Source organism: Diabrotica undecimpunctata, chromosome 3 (genome assembly GCF_040954645.1).
Source record: "Diabrotica undecimpunctata isolate CICGRU chromosome 3, icDiaUnde3, whole genome shotgun sequence".
NCBI classification, from domain to species: Eukaryota; Metazoa; Arthropoda; class Insecta; order Coleoptera; family Chrysomelidae; genus Diabrotica; species Diabrotica undecimpunctata.
In genome coordinates, this window is record NC_092805.1 from 109,200,094 (window position 1) to 109,222,509 (window position 22,416).

At 32.3% G+C, this 22,416-nt stretch overlaps 1 protein-coding gene and 1 long non-coding RNA gene across 7 annotated transcripts in view; one reads left to right on the forward strand and one right to left on the reverse strand.

Moving 5' to 3' along the window:
* Positions 1-637: 637 nt before the first annotated feature.
* On the forward strand, positions 638-8,383 carry LOC140437215 (uncharacterized). The gene is made up of 2 exons (XR_011950355.1): positions 638-7,672; positions 7,822-8,383. It is a non-coding gene; the product is annotated as an uncharacterized lncRNA (long non-coding RNA).
* The window catches only part of LOC140437210 (prestin-like), a 187,785-nt gene continuing 172,046 nt past the window's right edge, over positions 6,678-22,416 (reverse strand). For all 6 annotated transcript variants that reach the window (XM_072526582.1, XM_072526583.1, XM_072526581.1 and 3 more), the window contains exons 10-13: positions 22,168-22,344; positions 18,372-18,644; positions 15,474-15,774; positions 6,678-10,269 (exon numbers count right to left, since the gene is read on the reverse strand). In XM_072526582.1, the coding sequence (XP_072382683.1) occupies positions 10,142-10,269; positions 15,474-15,774; positions 18,372-18,644; positions 22,168-22,344 (879 nt within the window). In that variant the 3' untranslated portion in view covers positions 6,678-10,141. The remainder of the gene's footprint in view (positions 10,270-15,473; positions 15,775-18,371; positions 18,645-22,167; positions 22,345-22,416) is intronic.

The following is a 22,416-nucleotide window of genomic DNA, read 5'->3' on the forward strand; positions in this document are numbered from 1 at the left end:
TCCTCGGCGGTGTCGCTAGTCGCTCTTCGGCACGTCTGCTGTGTTCGACTGCTGGAGTCGAACTCCACTGCCGCGTTGTACTACGGAGGCAATATTTATATTTCCCACTCGCCTCCCCTCCACTGGTTCCGGCTTGAGGGGGCGTGTCGTCGTTTGTAGTAGCTTTTCTTTTCTTCGCGTTTGGCGGGAAGGGTGCTTGTGGATTTTAATATTGATATCCATGTCTTGTTAATTTGGAACATGATCTGAGGATATGTCAGCACCGGGGTAACGTTTAACGGATAGACATCCATTACGGAATCTGTTCACCATTATGCAATCAATTTCCGTATTACGGTTCCCGTTGATTTTGCGGTGAGACTCAGATATACAAGCGTCTTGGAGGTAGTTTAAAGAATGTATTTAGTATTTTAAATTCTTCCTTAAGACAGTTTTAATCTTTCTCCCCTTTCATTTCTCTTCCCTAGACCAAAATCACCAATTTTTCCTTTACCAATTTTCGCATTTAAGTCACCCATAATAATAGTTATATCTTCTTTTTTAAGTCCTTTAAGTGAATGTATCAATAACTCATAGAATTTCTCTACTTCCGCTTCTGATTTAGAAGAACCATTAAAAACAAATAATACAATTTGGGAAAATATAGTCTTTATTTTTATAATATCACATTTTTCATATTAAAAAAAATTACAATAAAAAATATATTGTTCTCCACTACCGACGTAATGTTTACAATAGATATATATTATACTTTTAAACACTCTTTAAATCGTTCATTCCAAATTTATTAAACAAGATTGATTTACAGAATTTATTTTGACAATCAAAATTAAATTTTAATGCCTAATGCCTACAAAATAATTGTATGTAGCTTTAGAACATAACATCACGTTTCGATATAACTGATTTTGATTATCCACATCTGTTTTAAAAACAAGAGTGGTTTTATGACTAAATCACTTAGTGACTTACAACATATTTACACATTTTAGTATATAAAAATATTATGTTTACAATTACGTATACAACAAAGCCATCGTTTTATCTTTATCAGTTATGATGTTAGCAGATAGACCCGGAACGGCAGTTGGGAAGTAAACCGGAAGATAAATCGATTCATTTTCTCTTAATATAGGACTAGTTTTGTATAATTGGTTTAAGTAATTAGCAAATATGGTTTTAAGTAATTAGCATAATTAGCACTACTAAAGATTTTATACCTCAGCGCACATTCATATAAATTATACTAAAGTACTAGACGACCAATCTGAATTGATAAGTGATTAACCTTTGTAAAAATAAAAAGTATCATGTTATTTTAAATTTTTTAGGTATCACATTGTTAATTTTTGAAATATAAATAGACAAATGAAAGTCAGTCTATCATTTAATCAATTCTTGGATGATTCTTAACATCTTATTGGATAGCAAATTTTAATTATGAAAAACAATATATGAATCAGTAACAAGACATATGATTTTTGTATACACTTGTTTAAATTAGTAAAGTTTAAAAAAGTATGTAAAAGTGAAAATATTACTAATATATTTATCCTTTTAGTTCTTAGTCTCTCAAGTGTAAAGCGAATTTGCTTACACAAATCGAAATCGCATTAGTTACAAGAGATTCCTACACGTATTATATTGACGTGTTAAAAGTACTGGTTTTAACACCAGACTGTCAATGGTCCTCGGAAATACTCCTACAATATTTCAAGCAGAACTGCTTTCAATAGATTTTTGTGGAGTGCTTAAAAAAATCCAAAATACAGAAAGCCAAGCTGCGCTGAAGACTTTGAAGACCACAACTTATGATTTCGAATTTAACACTGCAAATAGTTTTGCAAGTAACTGTAGTTGCTTGCAAAACTGCAAAGTAACTTTGTTATGGGTGTCAGAGCATAAAGTAATTTGGTTGGTAATGATATTGCTAATAGCCTTGCTAAAGGAGCTAATACGTCTTTTATCGTAAAAGAAGCAAAAATGTTAGTACAACCTTCAGCTACTTACACAGATATACTCTTAGAGTTTCAGAATACTGAACTTATAGGTGTTTTCACTAGACACTTACTTAGGTATCTGTAAAATGGTCAAAGTGAACAGAGCAACATGCAGATTAAAGAAATCGTCCCAACATATATTATGTGGCTGCAGGGTAATTGTTCGCCAAAGCTATAAATACCTGGAACATGTTTTTTAGAATTCAACCAGGTAACAAATGTCTTTCCGAATTTATTGTAATTGAAATATTTAAAATTAAATACATATAGAGTTTTTTGGCTGAAACTGATAGTTATGTGGGAACCATTGAAAATAATCTGAAACAAGCTTTCAAATTAGATATTATTTGTGGTATAATACCATTTAAATTAATTTTACAAAATGTCGCTCGTCCGCCAATTTCAATTATACATCTCAAAAAACATAAAAACTATGCCTTGGTTTGGTTAGTCACAAAAATTTTACAAACTTAAGTACTTTATGGATTCATGAGAAGATTTTTGACTTCACGTTTCTTAGTCTAAAGGTCGCTACAAGCGTGCACTACACTACTTTATAATAATTGTCAGGTAGATTGTTTTCTATTTTTAAAACGATTCAGGAGAATAATGAAATGAGATCAATAACACATAATAGTAAAAAGATAAGATAGCAAAACGGACCCTGAAAAAAATCTTTCTCAAGAAAAAAACATATGCCCTCATTTTTACATTTTATTTTCTTTTATTTAGCTATATTTTATTTTATTAGCCAATGTTGTTTCTATTTTATAGACCAAAAAAGAGCTTTGAGAGAAAAAAGTGTTTGAGGGCCATATATACTTGGTATTGCACAATTATGTGTGCATTCCATTATTTTTAATTTTTCTTTTATTTTATCTATTTACCACTACTGACCCCTTCTATTCCAGCAGAATATAGCAAATGTAATGGACCTGCCACAAATTTCAAAACAAAAACGCCCTTCAGGCAACAGAGAAACCCTTCAGGTATGTAAAAAAAGAACAAGAACCGAGGTCACGCACCGATTGAGCTGGTCTCGATGGCCAGTCTCTTCAGGAACCCAGCTGGCTAGGAAAACAAAATTTATTTGATTAATTCGATAGCTGAATGACCGAACACACCACACCATCCGGACAGCGAGACACCGATCTAGGTCGATGGCTCGCTGTTAGGAACAGACAGGAGAGATGAAGGTAACTCAGTAACTCGAAGGTACTCTTCTAAAGCTCTTTAAGTTACCTCTAAAACTAGGTAGCCTAACCACACAAGGTAACGGAAGATGCTTCATTACCTAGTGCATCTAAAGTAAGAATTAGTACGGCCTCCCCTTTCGTTAAACGTCTGCGAAGGAAAAGGATGGATGATAGCTTGGGAGTCGGATACGTACCGCTCCAACGAATCGTGACCAGTTGGATCTTCAGACATGAAGATTCCACTATTCATCGGAACACACATGTCTCGGTAGGAGCTGGGTTGTATGATTAGTGTGTGTCTATTGGAGATAAGATACCAGGGCATATTATTTCCAATAGTGGTACTAAAAACATTTAATCGGGTTTGCATGTTACCTTTCTTCTTGTTCATTATACGACTCTTATCCGCCCATTATTTTTGTTTATTTTGATATCTTCCATCTAACATTATAATTAAATATGAAAGGGAACTACCTTACCAGTTCAGTTTGTCATTTTACCAACAAATTTAGTGCTATCATTCGTTAAACGGTTTACCAGAGTTGCGACACTAGAACTGGATTCTACAAAATCGGCACATTCCAGTTTACCAGATATACTACGTAATAATATTTTACATATATATAGAGGAACTTTTTAATAATTGTAACTTTTAGCTTTTTTGATCTATATTCTTCTAAGTTCTGTTGATACTTTTGTTGTTATTGTTCGTATTTTGAAAATAAATTAATTTTTAAAAAGCTACTTTTCGAATTCGAAGTTATAATTCCAGTGAGATTTTTTTTTGTTTCTGTAATTTAAATATACGATTTACGAATTTGTGCCATTTATAATCTTGCTACTAAATTTTATTATTTTATACCTAAGTATCTTTTATACTACCTAAGTATCTACCTTTATTATCATTTTACAAAATTATGTTTTGGGACCATATTTATTTAACTATTTTACGTTTTTAATGATACGAAGTTTATAAACAAGCTAGTTCTGTCGTTGCTAATTTAATAACATAAAAGCAAATTGGTCGAGTCACGAATGGTATGAATGGCTGTATGAATGAAAACTTAATAGATATAAACTATCAAGAAGTAAAAGATAAACTATTTAAGAGTCCATAAATGGAGATATTAAACAAATATATTTATTGCCTCATCATCCAGCGTCAAAAGTCCACTGAGTGATTCCTAACATGGATCGATCCCTTCTTCTCTGTGTGGCTCTCAGTTTGATAACCGAGGCACTTGTAAAAGTAAGTGTTTCTGCACGGTATGTCAATATTGGGAGGGCGCATTGATCAAAATACTTTTCTCTTCAGGCATGGGGACAGCTCAGTTTTAAAAGTTTCTCTCAGTTTTCCATATTCTGCATAAGCAAGACCGATTCTTCTCTTCAGTCCATGGTGTCCGGTCTGATTATCCCTGCCAATCGTAATTTCATGTCCTAGGTATTTATATTTATCTACGAGTTTTACTTCTTGCCGACCAATGCTGATGTTCTGGTTGGGTACCAAATTTGTCATTATTTTTATTTTCAAAATGTTTATATTTAAACCTAAATGTACTGTAGAGACAATGAGTTCCTGTACCACCTCTTTTGCCATTCCTTGATCTTCGCTTTTATTTTTATTTTTATTCTCTTTTTTCAATCCAAATTCTTAAAAGCATGTTTCAGCACAGTAATAAAAAGTTTAGGTGACATTGGGTCTCCTTGTCTAATCCCCTGCTCTTTTTTTATGTGATTACTACTAATATGTAATTTGACAGTGGTTGTTGCCTAATATTGTATAATCATTTTGTATGCCTATAGTCTAGCCTACATTCTTTAAGCACCTGTCAATATTTTGCTTCACTCAATTGTCTAAGAGAAAGAAAAGAGTCAGTAGATCGAGTAGGCCGATTACTGAATAAACTAAGTTGGGAAACCACACGCTAGACAAATTTAGCTTAAAATTGGAAGAATAAATTTACCAAAGAAAGAAATATTAACTAAATTAAAACTATAATTAGAAGAATGCATCATCACGATTATATTATACTTATAATAGGTACAATAAGCACAATCGCCACTGAAGGTATGTGTCAAATATATGTCAAATGAAAGTGGTATGTGCCAAATATATGTCAATTAATAGATCAATATAAAGTGTATACATTTGCAATCATGTAGTATTTATATTGTATGTACATTGTATAAGGGAAATCTCTTAGACCTATAGAGACAAGTTTGGAAAGCTTTTGTATTTGTTCGGATTTTTTCTTTCAATTTTTGATAGAGTACCATTCAGTTATGTAAAAAACTTAATTGAAATAATACTCGAATTATCAAAAAATTTAAGAAAAATGTCTGCAAACATATCTTAAAAGCAACGCTGTAAATGTTTCTATTTTAAATTTAACTACGATTTTTTCTTATTATGCAATTGACAAACAAATAGTCAGCAAATAATAATGCAAATACATATGTATACATATTATTTTTATAGCTTGGTGACCTAGGTTTGTCTTTTTCCGAATATTTCGAATTTGAGGATACGTCTATATTGATCCACTAATTGACAGTTGAATTGGGGAGCTGTTGGAAGAAGAAAAAACAGAAACTTAAATGGAAAAGATATCGACTGGAACAAAGATAACAAATGAGAGTGAATGAGCTATATATCTTGTAAAAATAGGACGGCAGTCGGACAAGATGAAATACTCGAAGCGAAACAATCGAACTACTCTGCGATCAAGTTAAATTTGTTTTTTTGTTGCTTTTAAATATGTTCAATATAATATATACAGAACAGGGCACACAACTACTGCCAATATTGCTAACAATACAGTGATCGTCGCATCATCAGTCTAATGAGTCATGTGTAGAAAATTTCAATACATGACTCATTCAAGGTTGTTGAAAAAATTAATAGTTTTTTTTAAAGAATAACAGTTTCCAAACGATAACTAGTATAACATCCTTAAAACAGCAAATCAGGCAATGATAATCAAAATAATGAAATTTAATAAATATATCTAAATATCTAACAAACATTATTTGTGATTATCTATAAAACATAAAAGTAAGGCTAAACAGTAAAAAATTGTTGGACAACACAACGTCGGGAGTTCTACAAGGATCGGTGTTGGGATCTATACTGCGGAACATCATGTGTGACGGGATATTAGAGCTAAAGCTTCGGAAGGAGTGAAGACAGTCGCTTTTACATCTGGTCATCGTAATGATAAAGACAATACGAATGGGGGTACCATAGAAAAGGGGACACAAGGCTCTGTATTTAATCTTAAAAAAACCAAAATTTGAGTTGCCTAAGATTTACAATAAAATAAAAAAAGAAGACATTGCACTCGGGGAAATGCCGACAGAAGTGAAAATTTTTTAAATTGCGTTGAAATTATAAGTATTAATTCGAGATAAATAAAATTAATAATTTTTTGTGAATATTAATTACTAGTAAATATTTGTTATTCTTAATGAAGTAATATCGTTATATCCTACCCTTTCATTCGCTATGTCGCATATGAGGATTCGATCAGTTGTTAATTTTTTACTCAGCCAGAGGCCTGCTTTAATTCAATAAATTAAAATTTGTCTTATAGTTAATTTATTTTCATCCAAAGTGCCCTGTGATATGTAACTATATGTTCTTAATAACGAAGATGCTGTGTAGTACCATTTTGGTAGTCGCCTTGTTTGTTTTTTTATCTTAATATAATCGTTATTCCTTCCCTTTTATTTAACGCATCACACGCTCCAGTCGGACCAATAACAACGGAGATTTGAGTTAATGTCTTTTTGGTAACACCACCCACCATGTTTGTTTTTTCTGTCATTTTTCTGTCTTATAGTAAATTTATTTTCATCCAAAGTGCCCTGTGATATGTAACTATATGTTCTTAATAACGAAGATGCTGTGTAGTACCATTTTGGTAGTCGCCTTGTTTGTTTTTTTATCTTAATATAATCGTTATTCCTTCCCTTTTATTTAACGCATCACACGCTCCAGTCGGACCAATAACAACGGAGATTTGAGTTAATGTCCTTTTGGCAACACCACCCACCATGTTTGTTTTTTCTGTCATTGTATTAGATATCCTCTACCCTTTCCAACGAAATCTCATACGTTACGATCTGTCGAGCCGTACTCGAGCTGTGCGACTTAGTATCTAGAATCTGTCGCGTATTCAATGCTTTTTCCCCATCCAAAAAGTGTAAAACGTCGCTGAAGAAGTTTTCACTTCAAAAATAAGTTGGTAGTAGTGGCAGAGAAGAAAGAGGTGGTTATACTAAAAGGAAAAAGAAAGAGGGACCTTCTAAAATTCAATCTAGAAGAAGTTAAAATTGTACGTAAAAAGTGGCGAGGTTCAACTAGAGGACCAATTTAATTTAACAACACATATAGAAAGCAGTTATCAAGAGAGCTGAGTAGAGGACAGCCGCTTTAGCAAAAATAATGCCAAGTATAGGAGGGCCCGGAGGGCTCAGTTCACACAGAAAGCAGATGTATTTAGAAACATAATACTCTACAGTTCAATATGTGATCCCAGTCTTGGAGGAAATACTAAAGAAAAAAAGTACACGGAAATCATGATAAGGGCGCAAATAAAACCACTACTAAGGGCGGTAAGTACATATAGGACAACCTCAACAATTGATGTACAAGTAATAGCAGGGATTGCACCAATTCAATTAATGATAAAGGAGAGGATATCTATGTGCAATGGGAGAAGAGGAATATAAGAAAGCTCGAGGAGGAAACCAGAAAAAATAGTGTGACAGAGCCAGGGAGAGTGGTCCGAAGAAAGAACCAAAACCAATTGGACGAGGACGCCCAACATAATATCCTGGATAAAATGCAAATTTAGACATATTAATTTTTACTTCACACAATTGTTGACGTGTCATGGGTCCTCTAAGCCCTATACTTATAAAATAAAAAACACAAATGACGACCGATGCGTAATTTTAGGTGGACAATAACGCAGAATATTACGTTTTTGCATGCAGTCAGTTTAGCCAGGAAAGGGAAAAACTAGTAAAAAGAATGGAACGAATCACCCTAGAAAGCACAATAAAGTCATAGCTATCAAATAGTATTTTAACATAACAGTGTAACATAAAGGACTATCGCGGAAATTATAAAAAAAAGTGGAATATGAGAGTGGAATACAAAATAGGTAAAACTAAAAGGAAACCGAACAAAAAGAACAGAGACAAAAGCGACATACTCTAAGTTACATTCGATAAGAGTAGTCCCTAGTGTGCCGTAGGAGATAGAGGTGTTTAGTGGGGCTGGCTCCTACAAGTCAGGCTTGTGTGACGTTCCTGAAGGACTACACTATCCTAGAGAAAAAGTACAAGCGCTAGGATGAGCATGAGCGTTACCCCTTAAAACAATAAAGTCTAGATTAGAACATCTTATTTAGATCAGTTCTACCCTGCTTACAGTATAGGTTTCGTAAAGTTCGGGGTACTATTGATGTACTCATACATTTAGTTACGGATATTCGACTCTGCTTGATGATATTGATAAAACATTACCTGTAAATATATTAAATTTGTTTGTGAACAGAAAAATATATTTATGTGACAATAGAAATACATTAGACGGTCCAACAATATTATAGAACGGTCTCCCACACGGTTCAATTAATAAGCTCCTAGAAATTTAATGTGTATACTGCAGATCTGCATAGATTGGTGAATGATAAATGTAAAATAATTCAGTATGTAGACGACATATGTTAATATATCAGACATAAATCCTACAAAAATTTTATGTTGCATCTTAAACATACATTTAACATTTTAACAAGAGTTTTAATATATCACGAGAGAAAACATAGAAAATATAATAAAGAAATGAATGCCAGCAAAGTCTCCTTTAACATAAAAGTAAGAACTAGCACTAAAATTATAAAAAAAATAAAGTAGAATAGGAGAGAAAGCTACAAAATAGGTAAAACTAAAAGAATAGAAAGAACTGAACAATAGGAGAGCCAAACGAAACACATTCGATGTTACACTATATAAGAGTAGTCAGGTATGCCGTTACACTATGAGTATGCCGCAGGAGATCAAAGTGTTTAGTGGGTAAGCTCAGGTTGGCACACTTGCGTTGAATACCCAAAGTCACATACTACCCTAGACCGAAACAACGGGCGCTAGGGTGAGCATAAGCGTCATCTCTTGAAAAAAAATTATACTATAAATGTCGAATATACCAGTCATTCCGTCTCTGTAAATTCGTCAAAATTTAAATATGCATCTCTATACGTCGAAAATCTTTTTTACTTGTGTATACAGATAGAAGACATAATTCCTTTTGACAAAAAATTTTGTTGTTAATTTTTTTCGCTAATTTCCAGAAATAATGTAAAATATTTGTAAATTAAAAGGCTTTTCAATTATACTGAGAAGGTCGATATAAAAGAACAGCTTAACAGATTTTATTATTTCATTATAAAACAATTTAATAAATAGAACCCGTGGAAAGTTTTAAAAATCAAAAAATTATGGCCTATACTAATTTAAAAGAAATTAGGAATTCCTTTCAAATATTTTAAACCTACATTTATTAAAAAGTTGATTAAAATAATAAATTCCTTTGCATTGGTTTTCTTGATAACTATGTTACGTAAAAAATTATTACGTATTAAATTATTTTAAAATTTTAACATTATTACATTTTAAATTATTATTTACGTGTCTTTATTTTATGATTTACTCGGCGCATATTCAACAAAAAACATGTATAATAGCACCAAAATAGAAAAGACAGATTTCTTCCCATTTTTTACTTTAGGACCATTTTATCTGCTTTCTATCCTAAGGCCGCATTTAACATTATAAAAATAAATTATTTTTTTAGCAAATAAGTAACATTCTATTTACTTTAATAATAAAATAAATAACTTTTATGTACAAAACAACTACATATATATCTAATTATTTGTCTTTAGATAAAACGTTGACTTGTGTGTATAATACTGCGTCATGGACAGTTGGAAATATTAAAAATTTCTTTTCTTTCTTTTCAACTTCATCACATTTATGCATCACTTCGAACACTGGACCTAAAATAAAAAACATCTTTAAAAATATTTAAAAGTTATGACATCCAATGAGATTAAGATATTTTTCTAAAACATAAAGATTTTATCTCTTTCAATCAGAATGTCGATTATAGTGCAGTCATTGAAGCATTATTGCTCCGAATTTTTTTACTGTGAACCGAATTGCATACAATTTTGGAATTAGGTTCATCTTACCCTTAACTTCAAAAGTGAAAATGATTTGAACTCCGCAACCACCCTGGGGGTGGTTGCCACCCCTTCTCGTGGGTGAATTTTTTTTTCAAAATACCCTCGGATATCGATAGAAGGCCTAATTCTAAGCAAAAAATCATATAGAAAGTTTTTCGAAAAATCCAATACTTTTCAAGTTATTGGCAATTGAAAATTCGCAATTTTTTCACGTTTTTCATCGGTTTTTTGCAAATATCTCCAAAAATATACGTTTTATCGAAAATTTTATAAAAAACAAAATTGTATGTATGTAAAAAATGAACAATTTGGTTGTTTATAAAGTATTCTAAATGCAATATTAAGCTAGATATTAAAGATCAAAGCCGTTTTTTATTTTGTCTGAAATTTAATCGATGTGCCAATGCCATCTAGCGGCGAGCAGATGCATTTTAGGCATTCTATTAAAAAATTATAGCACTATTAAAAGTCTTTTGCACGTAAAATAAGTGAGCTGTATTGCAAATAAGAGGAGCATCTAATGTTTTTTCTTTTAAATCAATTTCATAGTGTCAGTTTCATAAGTGTCATTTCCACCAAAATTAAAATTAATCGTATTCCGCCTAGAATTAACTTTATTATGAAGAGTTTGATAAATTGAATCAGTTTGGCTGCTTAGGGCACATATTTTTCAAAAAAGTCACGATTAAAAAAAAATTCAAATTTAAAAAAAAACCACCTTTTTTCCATAATACTCAAAAATGACGACAGATACGTATAAGAGTGTAGGGATAAAAAATTTAGATATTTTTCTGACAAACAATTTGGTTTTTTTTGTTTTTTCTGTCAAACAAAAATTGACGGAGATATGATTGTTTAAAGAGCGCGTGGCCGCGCAATCACAGCCTCTCTTAAGCCCTTTTAACCATTCACAGTTTTAGAAAAAGGTTTTTTACTATATATTGCAATAAAGGATGTTGTAGCTCTCTTAATTACCTTTACGATGGTTTTTTATAAATTGTGATAGCATGAAAATTGAAGGAGTTATGGTCCAAAAACTTATCATATTTTTTTTCTATTTAGTAACTGAAAATTTCGGAGTGTGAATATTTGGAGCAATGTGAAAGTACGCAGTATAATCGAGACCCAAAACTATTGTAATGTGTATATGTGACAGCGACTCCGACATTGAGTCATGAATAATAATATTGTGTTTTAATAATAATAGTAGAATTTTATATAATTTGTAAATATTTTATTCAATAAATGGCAATTTTTTACTCTAAATTAAATTATTTTTAAATATGTAATCATATTATATTTACTGTTTTAATTTAGGGGCAGTTTTAAGATTAGAAAAGCTTAAGAATATGATAATCATTTTCGAGAGTGTGGAATAATATTTAAATACTTTTCATTTTATCAAAAAAAATTTTTTAACAATTCTTTATCGAGGGGTAGTTCCCAAGGGTTGAAAGGGGTTTAAAAATTTGATAATTATTATAGAGAATATAAAATATTACTTACTCTATACTTACATCTTTTTATGTCATACCAAAGTATTTTTTTGTGATTTTTTCAATTTAGGGGTTGTTTGCAAGGGTTGTAAGATTTTTAAGGTGTTGAAAATAATTTTAATATGAAGTAATTGTGTTAGAAAACACTTTACAATTTCACCACTTACTATTAGATATGTTTTTTATCGATAAAATGGCTCAATATCAATTTTTCCATTAAGGGGTTGTTGACACCCCTTAAAAATAATAGGCGGAGTTCAGATCATTTTCACTTTTGAAGTTAAGGGTAAGATGAGCCTAATTCCAAAATTTCATGCAAATCGGTTCACAGTAAAAAAATTCGGAGGTAAGACCGTATTTTTCGCTTCAATGACTGCACTATTATACTGGACACCAGTCATATGTTCCGTATAGAGTATCGCGTATATTTTTTTCTTCAGATTAAGTAAATATCGAACATTTTAATGTCTTCATTGGCCGATCACTTTGTTTTTAAAGTATTTCTATCACTCTCTTTAACTTTCAAATCAAAATCTAACCCTCTAAAATGCGAATTTTGGTTAAAATTAAATTTTTCAAAATGTGAGTTTACGTTGGAGTTCCACGGCCACCAGTCAGATTTTTATCACAAAATACCTATGAGAGTCCAACGTGGCATCACGTCTTGACTTGTCTATTCCTGTTTATAACCTGTCGGCAAATCTAACAAGCGAAGGCGCCGTTACCGTGGCTTGAGTTTTTTTTGTCAGTAGTAAAATTTGAGAGCAACAACAATTTGAAAAATATTGGCAAGAAATTCTGTCAGATGATGAATCTGATAAATTTGGCGACACGTATCGTTAGGACGAGTACCAACCAACTGATTCTAGTGACAGTGAAAACGAATCGAGTACTTCGGAACAGGATAAAAAAAGAAAACGTGTGACCGGAAATACCAAACCGTTGGGACAAGATGTATCGGCGTCCACCAGTAAAGAAAAAGAATATACGAATTTCGGAGAACATATTGATGTTGCTATAGAATCTGTCATTGCATTTTGAAGTCTCCGAACAAAAAATTTTTGAAAAACCAATAGTATCCAATGCAATTAATGAAGCTATTGTCCGGGGGCCGGTTAAGAGCGAAAATTTACAGAAATTTAGATTTGAGGACTATAATTCTGCAGATTTTCATACACAATTATACGAAAACTTATAAAACCAATCGCCCTTTCAATTCTACGAATATTTTGTAGACGTTGGTCTTTTATCCATGATGGTAAATATCTAATTTATTTTGTTCAACTGATTTTGATTTTTTTTATTTTTAGAGCGAAGAAACAAATCGTTATGCCCTGCAGGGTCAGGAAATAAGTCAGAAAAAAAGCGCACGTATTACCGCGTGGTGCAACACTGATGTCGCCGAAATAAAAAGATTCCGGGGTACAGTTATATGGATGGTACTGGTCAAAGAATGATCTTTATGTGAATAATATCAAAAAAGTAATGCAAAGAAAACGTGTGCATTGACCAAATTTTGATGGCATTTTCAAGGGCGACTAAAAGTCAAGCAGTATATTGCCAACAAGAGGCACAAATTTGGGACAAAATTATTCCAACTTTGTCTGGAAGGTGGTTATACCTACGACTTTAACGTATATTGTGAAAAAAAGCATTTTGAAGGTAGCACCGTACCAACAAATGTAGTGATGAAACTTATGGATGGACTGCTTGACAAAGGACGAACACTTGCGATTGATAACTACAGTTCTGTCACACTTGCACATGAACTCCTACACCGAAAAACTTATATGATTGGTACGCTACGTGCAAAACGCAAATATAATCCCAAAAAGTCATTTTCAAAAAATTAAAAGTAAGCGAAATTGTAGCTGAACAAAGTAATTCGGACATCGTTGTTCAGAAGTGGAGGGACAAGCGAGATGTGCTGATGATCAGTACCAAATTCGTTGACGAAATGGTGACAATGCAGAAGACACGCGGTGATGTTGTAAAGGCAAAGAATACCATCGAATATAATAAATATAAAAGCTTCATTGATATATAAGATCAAATGAAAAGCTATAATTTGCCATTACGTAAAGGAATAAAATGGTACAGAAAATTATCGATGGAGCTCTTGATTGGCACAGCCCTTATAAATGCCTATGTCGCGCATCAAAGCATTGCCAATGAAAGCATGACGATTACCAAATTCAAAGAAGAAGTAATTCGAGGCATATTAGGAGATTTTATTGTCACACCAAACATTATGGAAACTAGTCACAATTTCAGCGATGTTGGTCGTGCAGGCAGAAGACGATGTACAGCGTGTTACGCAAAAATTGTAGAAGAAAAAGGAAGGAAAGGAGCACAGAGGAAAGCAACCAACACCTCATTGACATGTGATGGCTGTAAAAAATTCTATTACCTTGGCTGTTTTTTCTTTCTCTTGGACAAATTTGACCAACCTTTCTTCTCGTTTATTGCGCTCGCTAAGTCTATATTTTCCAATCAAATCTTCACATTTCCCTTTGTTTTGGCATTGAAATCACCCATTATAATACATATTTCATGTTTTTTAACATATTATAATACACGTTCAATATGACCGTAAAATGCTCGATATTCTTGCCTTCGCTCAGAGCTGTAGGTGTATAGACTTGAACTATTTATTTTTCAAATTATGTAATTTACCAGTTTAAAAAAGGCTTTTTATGTTTCACGTTCCAGTATTTAAACTCCTCCCAGAGATTTTTATCATCATCTAACTATCTATCTAATTAACATCCACTTTAGGGGAACGTACTCATCCCTGCTCGAAAAAAAAAAACAGAGTTCAACAGTTGATTAGTTGGTTGGTATCAACCGCTGAACACGGTTCCTTTTTTCGAGCAGGGATAAGTACCTTCCTCTAATGTGAAATCCCTTAAAATCGACCTCGTGTCACAACATTTTTAAAATTAATCTAAGGGTTATTGAACCTTGCTATGTAGCAAGTTTTAACTACTTTCCAATATGTTTTTACTGATGATGGTCCGATACGAACGAAAACATTCTGATACATTTTATCCCTTTTGGGTAATTTAACGTTATAATAAAATATGTACCATTATATATCAGAAGTACTTTGAATTTGCTTCACTGTAAGTTTTTTACTTATATCACGATTATTAAACAATTTCTTTATTTTCCTGAAAATTAGCCTTACAATTATTTAAATACGTCTTCGGATTTCAACATTTGCGTGACTGTTTCATTTATCATAGTTCCAAGATGTAAATCTTCACTTTTTGAAGGGTCATTTACTGTTTTTTATGTTTAAATCAGGGAATTTTTAAACACCGTATTTTACCCAAGTTTTTTATTAAATAAATTAGCATAAAATTAGAATAGACAAGGATGCAGGGAGGATTGACAGCGGTTGGTAAAAAACAGGAATGACTGCATAGGGAAGGCAGAGGTTCAACTCGGATTGTAGTACCACTGATCATGACCATAATTATAGGATAAATTATATTTAAAAAATTATAAAATTACCTGAACATCCTGATATTAACATATAAATATTTAATCGTTTATAATCATCCTGCATCGTTCTAAGAAAATCAACACCAGCGGGATCGACAAAAGTAAGACTTGAGAAATCCAAAATTATACATTTAGTTAAAAATTCTTCATCATCTTGTAAACCCTTATCCGCCAACTTGGCTCTCTTCCTAAGTACGGCCGCTGCATCAAATTCAGTTTTCTTGACGAGAAGTTCTTTAAAGCTGTTTCTTGATGCAAAACTTAAACCTCCCGAATAATGGAATATCTTTACCCCATCTATTTCTTTAGCCTAAAAAAATTATTTAACAATTACAAAATTATTATGAAATTAAAAAAAACTAACACCTTTGGTTAGGCTAAAAACTAAAAGAAGATGAAAAAAAGTAAAGCTTGGTTCACTGTTTACTAAATAGTACATAGTCTAGTAACGTGCTCTCTCCGTTTTGAATTTTGGCTATTATCATAGCTATTCGAATTTTTGATACACCTGCACCAACTAGTTAAAGGTTTCAACGGGGAGTTAACCCCGGAAAACTACAGAAATATATATATATATATATATATATATATATATATATATATATATATATTATATATATATATATATATATATATGTATATATATATACATATATATATATATATATATATATATATATATATATATATATATATATATATATATATATATATATATAGCGATAACGATTTTAGAATCGGGGGTTATTTTGTTAATTTCTTCCGTTATCCCAACTCTTAAATCAGCAATATTGCCTGGTCTATTAAAACATAATTTAGAAATAATCAGGTATTTTTGTATCTGTTGTATCTGTTCTGCTAAAGCTTAGGGAAGAAACTTTGAAGATAATAAAATATTAGTCAAAAAGCCAAATAAACAATTGATATGAATCTAGTAGGCTGCTGTCATTTAGGTATTTAAAGTTACTAAAAGACGTCAGTATAGTATTTGTGCGCGTATTAAATTTAATTATAGCTCATTTGTCCGAGACTCAAAGAATAGACATTTTATTTGTGATTGGTTGTTGTAATAAAACAAGAATCAAAAGGAGGTTTGTGAAATGTCTAATAATAAATACCCTGGTCAACAAGTTTCGCAGTCTACAGTTAGTAAAATTGAAAAGAAGTTTCGTCATACTGGACATGTAAAATATATTGAAAAAACAGGTAGAAATGTTAAATTCATTGATGAAAAAAGTTAGATGTACTTCTGGAGATTGAGAAAAATCCGCATAAGACAACTCGAGAATTTGCCGCCGTCAATGATGTAAGTAAATCATCTATTTTGAGAATTTTGCATAAAGAAAATACCACCCTTACAAAGTTCAGTTGGTTTAGGAATTAAATGAAATGATCCTGATAGAAGGCAAGAATTCTGTGAAATGATAATAGACAGAACGAACGCATATTTGCAGTTCATAAACAAAATGGTTTTTTCTGATGAAGCAACGTTTCATTTAAACTGAACGGTTAACAATCAAAACTGTAGATATTGGAGCAGAGAAAATCCTTGCTGAGTGTGTGAGACTCACATGCAATATCCTAAAAAAGTTAACGTTTGGGCTGGTATCATTAACAATAAAATTATTGGTCCTTATATATTTGAGGGCACAGTTGATGGTGAGGTTCATCTAGATTTTTTGATTACCTTTTAGTGCATACATTACGAAGATTTTTTCCTGAATGTTAATCATCCAAATGAGATAGATCGATCTATTTACTACCAACAAAACGGAGCTCCATCACATTTTGCACGTATAGTTAGAAATTATTTAAACGACGTTTTTCCCAACAGGTGGATTGAAAGACGTGGAACGATCGAATGGACGGCTAGATCCCCCGATTTAACTCCTCTCGATTACTTCTTATGTGGTTATTTAAAATCTAAAGGATATTTCAACAGTAGTACTGATTTAAAAGTTAGGAAAACGGAAGAAATTAACAAAATAAGCTCCGAGGTCATACAAGATACAATATTGGTATACAGATATCAATTTTCAATTTTTTTATTTCATGTTACACTTTTAAAAAGTGTAAACATAAAATATAATTGTATATTGTAATGATTATAAAATAAAGTGCTTATTGAAAATGGCAAATTTGCCGAAACGTTTAAGCAATAGTTAAGTAGTTTTATTTAAAACAGACCGATAAACCCAGGAAATAAAAAAAGTTTCTATATATATATATATATATATATATATATATATATACATATATCGAAACTCAAAGGTCAATGGAGCGATGCATGCCAGGTATAACAAAGAGAGATCGAAAAAGAATAGAATGGATCAGACAGAAAATCAAGGTTATTGATGTAATCCATAGAATTAAATCTTTAAAAGTTTAAAGGTTTATCCGGAAACTAATTGTCGAAACCAAATTCAGATTTCTGCTTTAATCTGTGCCTTCTAAGAATTGCAAGGCAAAACAGATGTTGATAAAGATATAATTAGAGACATGGGGAATCTAAAATTACATTCCACAACATATCTCCTCAACTAAGCAAAAATCCTTAGCAAATTGGTTTCTAGTACTTATAAAGAGTATACCTAGATAAAAGGAATGACAGTTAAGTTTTGATTTCACGTACAGTGCCTCTGTTGTGGAATGCAATTTTAGATTACCCATGTCTCTAATTACATCTTTATCAACGTCCGTTTTTTGCCTTGCAATTCTTAGAAGGCACAGATTAAAGCAGAAATATGAATTTGGTTTCGATAATTAGTTTCCGGATTTATGATCAGATGTCGCTATTGCGTCCATATCGAAGTCATTTTAGTGTTGCTTCTACTACGACAGGAAAGATTGTTTTCACGTTCAGAGCGTTTGTAAAAAACTTTAAAGTGTAAAATATTGTATACTTACCCCTTTATATCTCTTAATATCCAAATACAAATCGGTATTTGGAACAATACCCAATAGACACGTGTAAGGTTTGTATCCTTGAACGAATATGCTTAATAAGGATACACCTACACCTGCGGCTAGACCATAACTTATTTGAACAAAAAGTGTTACTGAAAATGTAATTATCCACACTATCGCATCCCATCTACTTAATCGCCAATACCTTGGAAGTAAAGTACATTGCAACAGCATTCCTTTGAGAGCTACGACTATTATACTGGCCAGCACACACTACAAAAATTAATAATACAATTACAAAACTATAATTACCTAATTATTTCGCATATCCTCAGATAATGCCAGTATGTTCAGATAGTACTTGATTCATTAGAAACATTGCAACTGCTGTAATATAAACTGATATAAATTGAATTTTAAAATTCACAATACTTGGGATCGCGCATACCTCGCATAACGCGGAGATCGGGTATTTGCTTAAAATAAACGAAAAATTCAAAATTTATGACGTATGTAATTAGTTTATTATGTACCATTGAAGTACTGGCCTCGTTTTGATGCTGCGATGTTGCGCCAACGCTGAAGATGAAGGACATCGGTAGTGGTTGACTCTTCCTGTTGCTCTATGTAGGCGAAGTCAGCCCCAATCGCCTTCAATCATTCGGAGTGAGGATTATCTCATCTGTGTCATTGTGTAGCTTGATAACCATGTCGGCGATTGCATCAGTTCCATTTGCTGATCTTCCATAATCCACTCGTTGACGTCTTGATCATTTATCGGCAGTTCCCTTAGTAACTGATTAGCGAGGTCTACTATTTCAGCAATACAGTAATTGTTATCTTTTTCATCACGTTTCGCTTCAATTTGAAAAAGCTTTCACCATGACTTTTGCAAAGTTACTCTCACAGAGTAACTTTGACAGACTGTAACAGACTCTAAAACTCCTTGGTCCAGAGGTTGAATGAGAGATGTGACGTTTGGTGACAAGAAAACATCTTTAATGTCACCGCTAGAAAAAGAAACTTGCATCTGAATGAGATGGCACGTTATCTAAAAGACGAATAGCTTTTCTTGGTAGGTTTTTTTAAGTAGGCCTCACCAACGCAAACGAACTCGTCAAAAAATCAATCTTTAAAAATTTGACAATCCATCCACGCACTACGTTGATTCCTGCACAAGGTGGGTAGGCAGTTTACTTGAATATTTTTTAAGTAGAGGTCTTAATTTTAAAGATTCAGAAGAGATGTTACACATCAAAAGAGTTATATCGTTCTTTGCTTTTTTTGTATCCAAGCGCAGTTTTTTCACTTTGGGCTGCCAGTGTTTTGGTTGGAAGCCTTCTGAAATTGAGACCCGTTTCATCACAATTGAAGATTTGGTCTGACGTGAGGCCATGCTCTGAAATGAGATGTCTCAATTTTAAATTAAACGACTCCATTTCAACGCTTCAGAAGTCTGTTCGTATTCTCCTTTCTTCATAGTTTTCTGCAAGAAATCACTTCCACCACTCAAACTTTTATTAACCCATTGTTCAATATCTTTTCGTTTACGTCTCCAATCTTCCACTGTCACTTCTCCAACACCTAGGTAAACAGCAACCTTCTTTACTGACGTAATTTTATTTCTAAAGAAACCACAACTCGTTTATGTTTTAAAATCATATCGTACTTCAAGTTACGTAGAAACTACACAAAGAGAAGACATGAATGAACTTGTAAGAGCATACAGTGGGACGAACCGAACAGCTAGCTTTGATGATTCAAACTGACGGAGGATGAGGTGGGGAGGCGGCCAGTAGAAGCACAGTAGCTAGAACAATTACACTCGCTAGTGACTCATCTCCTAAGTGTACCAACAGCCAGCGCACACACTTTCACTTGATCTCGCTCTACAAGCTAATTTATTACATCATTTTTCTTTTTAATTACTACCTCGGTTAATCCAGAGGCTCGGTTAGTCGGGCTCGGATAATCGCGAGTCTACTGTATTACTAATATACAAATATAAGCATAAAAATATAGCTTTTTTCAAATGAAGTTGAAGTAAAGCATCCAATATTTATTTGAATCAAAAAAACTCATTAGTACATTTTTCTGGTAATAATTTAAAATACATTAATTGTAAAGTGTCCTAAGTTTGTTGCTGAATGGTATAGAACATATGATTTAGGCCAGGGCTAGGAAGGTGAAGAGTTAAATGTATCGCAGTGTAATCCCACGGTAAGTTAATTATTACATATACCTTGGTGATACAATGATAAATAGGAGGTTTGAGATTTCCGAAGTGGAAATTGAAATGTCAATAAACTTACTTTAACTTTTAATTGTGGCTTATTGCCATTTAAATAGTAATTACTACAAAATGCCACAAGAAAATAGCTTCAGAACAATAGGAGGTGTTTAATACAACAAAACCAGATTTTATAGCAGCTCTACGTGGAAAGTTTTCTGAGATCAATTTGATGAGAGTCCATACACCGCAGAGCATACATAAACGTTATTTTCAAATCGTCATGCACTATCGATTAAGACTTATATGAGCAGGCGATGAGGCGATCGTTTTAATAAACATCATACACACATCAAACAATCATAACCACATAAGTAATCATTTGTCTATATTGTATTGTAATTAAAAAATAGACAAATTATTCCCCACACTACTGTGATCAGTAAGATCAAGGATACTTACGCGTCAGACTAACGATTTAAATAAAAAAATCCTGTGGTAAGAAAAATCGGTAGAACTACACATAGCCAAAATAAGCCAATATCTCTATAACCAGGAACATGAACCAAATAATAATTTACATTCAGTCATCTTATGATTATTAAAATTAGGGAACTTAGGTCCCAGAGAGAAAATGTAAACCCAGTAACCATATGGCTACCAACCTCAAGAGAACTTCAACGAAAGAGAGACGATTTAAACTCAATAATGCTGTAAACAGCAATATGAAATGAAACAAAAAAAGGAATAAAATAAATGATTTTACTATTCCCAAGCAGAGCCTTTAATGGGTTTAAAAAGTAAAAAATAGAAACGACAACTAGCCCCCTCAAGAAAAAATTACATTTTGCACATTATGTGTTTTTTAAATATAATTCAATTACTTTGTTATAACTTTGTAACATTGCTGTTTATATAAAACACAAAAGGTTATGTATGGTTAGTCCTACTATCCTACTATGATATAGTAAGGCTGCTATCTGTCACCAGAATTAAAGATAGGGGAAAATACCAGTATACCCGAGCTTCCCCTATCTCAACTGCAATAAGCATGCTTCGGATCAAGTAGAGCATTAGATTCACATGAACCACAACAGAAACGAAAAACATACTATACTAACAGTCTAACAGTACTAACAGAGTTATTAACAGTCAAGTTTTATAAGAAGTAACAGAGGAACGTCAGGATGCTAGAATGTATATAAGCGAGATTATTAATAGTTTGACTAAGACATAACATGGAGAGGGATGTCAAGTCGCCAGATAAGACGAATAAAGTATAGTAATAATATTATTAATTTATTTTCAACTTTAATTATAAAGATTCCACACTGTATACTACACTAAAACGTTTTATTACTTTAACCAATTTATATAACCTTCATCGATAATTAAAATTTAATATTCAATTAAATAACTGTCTGTGACTAAGCAGAATTTTTAGATCAAATGTGAAACCAAGTAAAATAATCAAAACTATCAAATTAATATTATCTGGCATTATTATGCGAATATTTACCAGCCAATTTAGAAGAAACCTAATTAGAAAAATAATAAACAGTTTACCTTCGGTAGAGTTTCAAAAAATGGTCCGATCCAAAGTACAATCACCAACAGAATAGAAGCGGATACTACAGAAACTAATTGGGTAACACCTCCAACTGTTTGCTGAATCATCGATCTTGATAATGATGCCGTAATAGGTAAGCATGAAAAGAACGATCCAACGGAGTTGCTTACACCCTAAAATTATTAAATAAAAAATAATTTACTTATTACAAAGCAAAAAACTGTTATAATACAAATACCAAATAG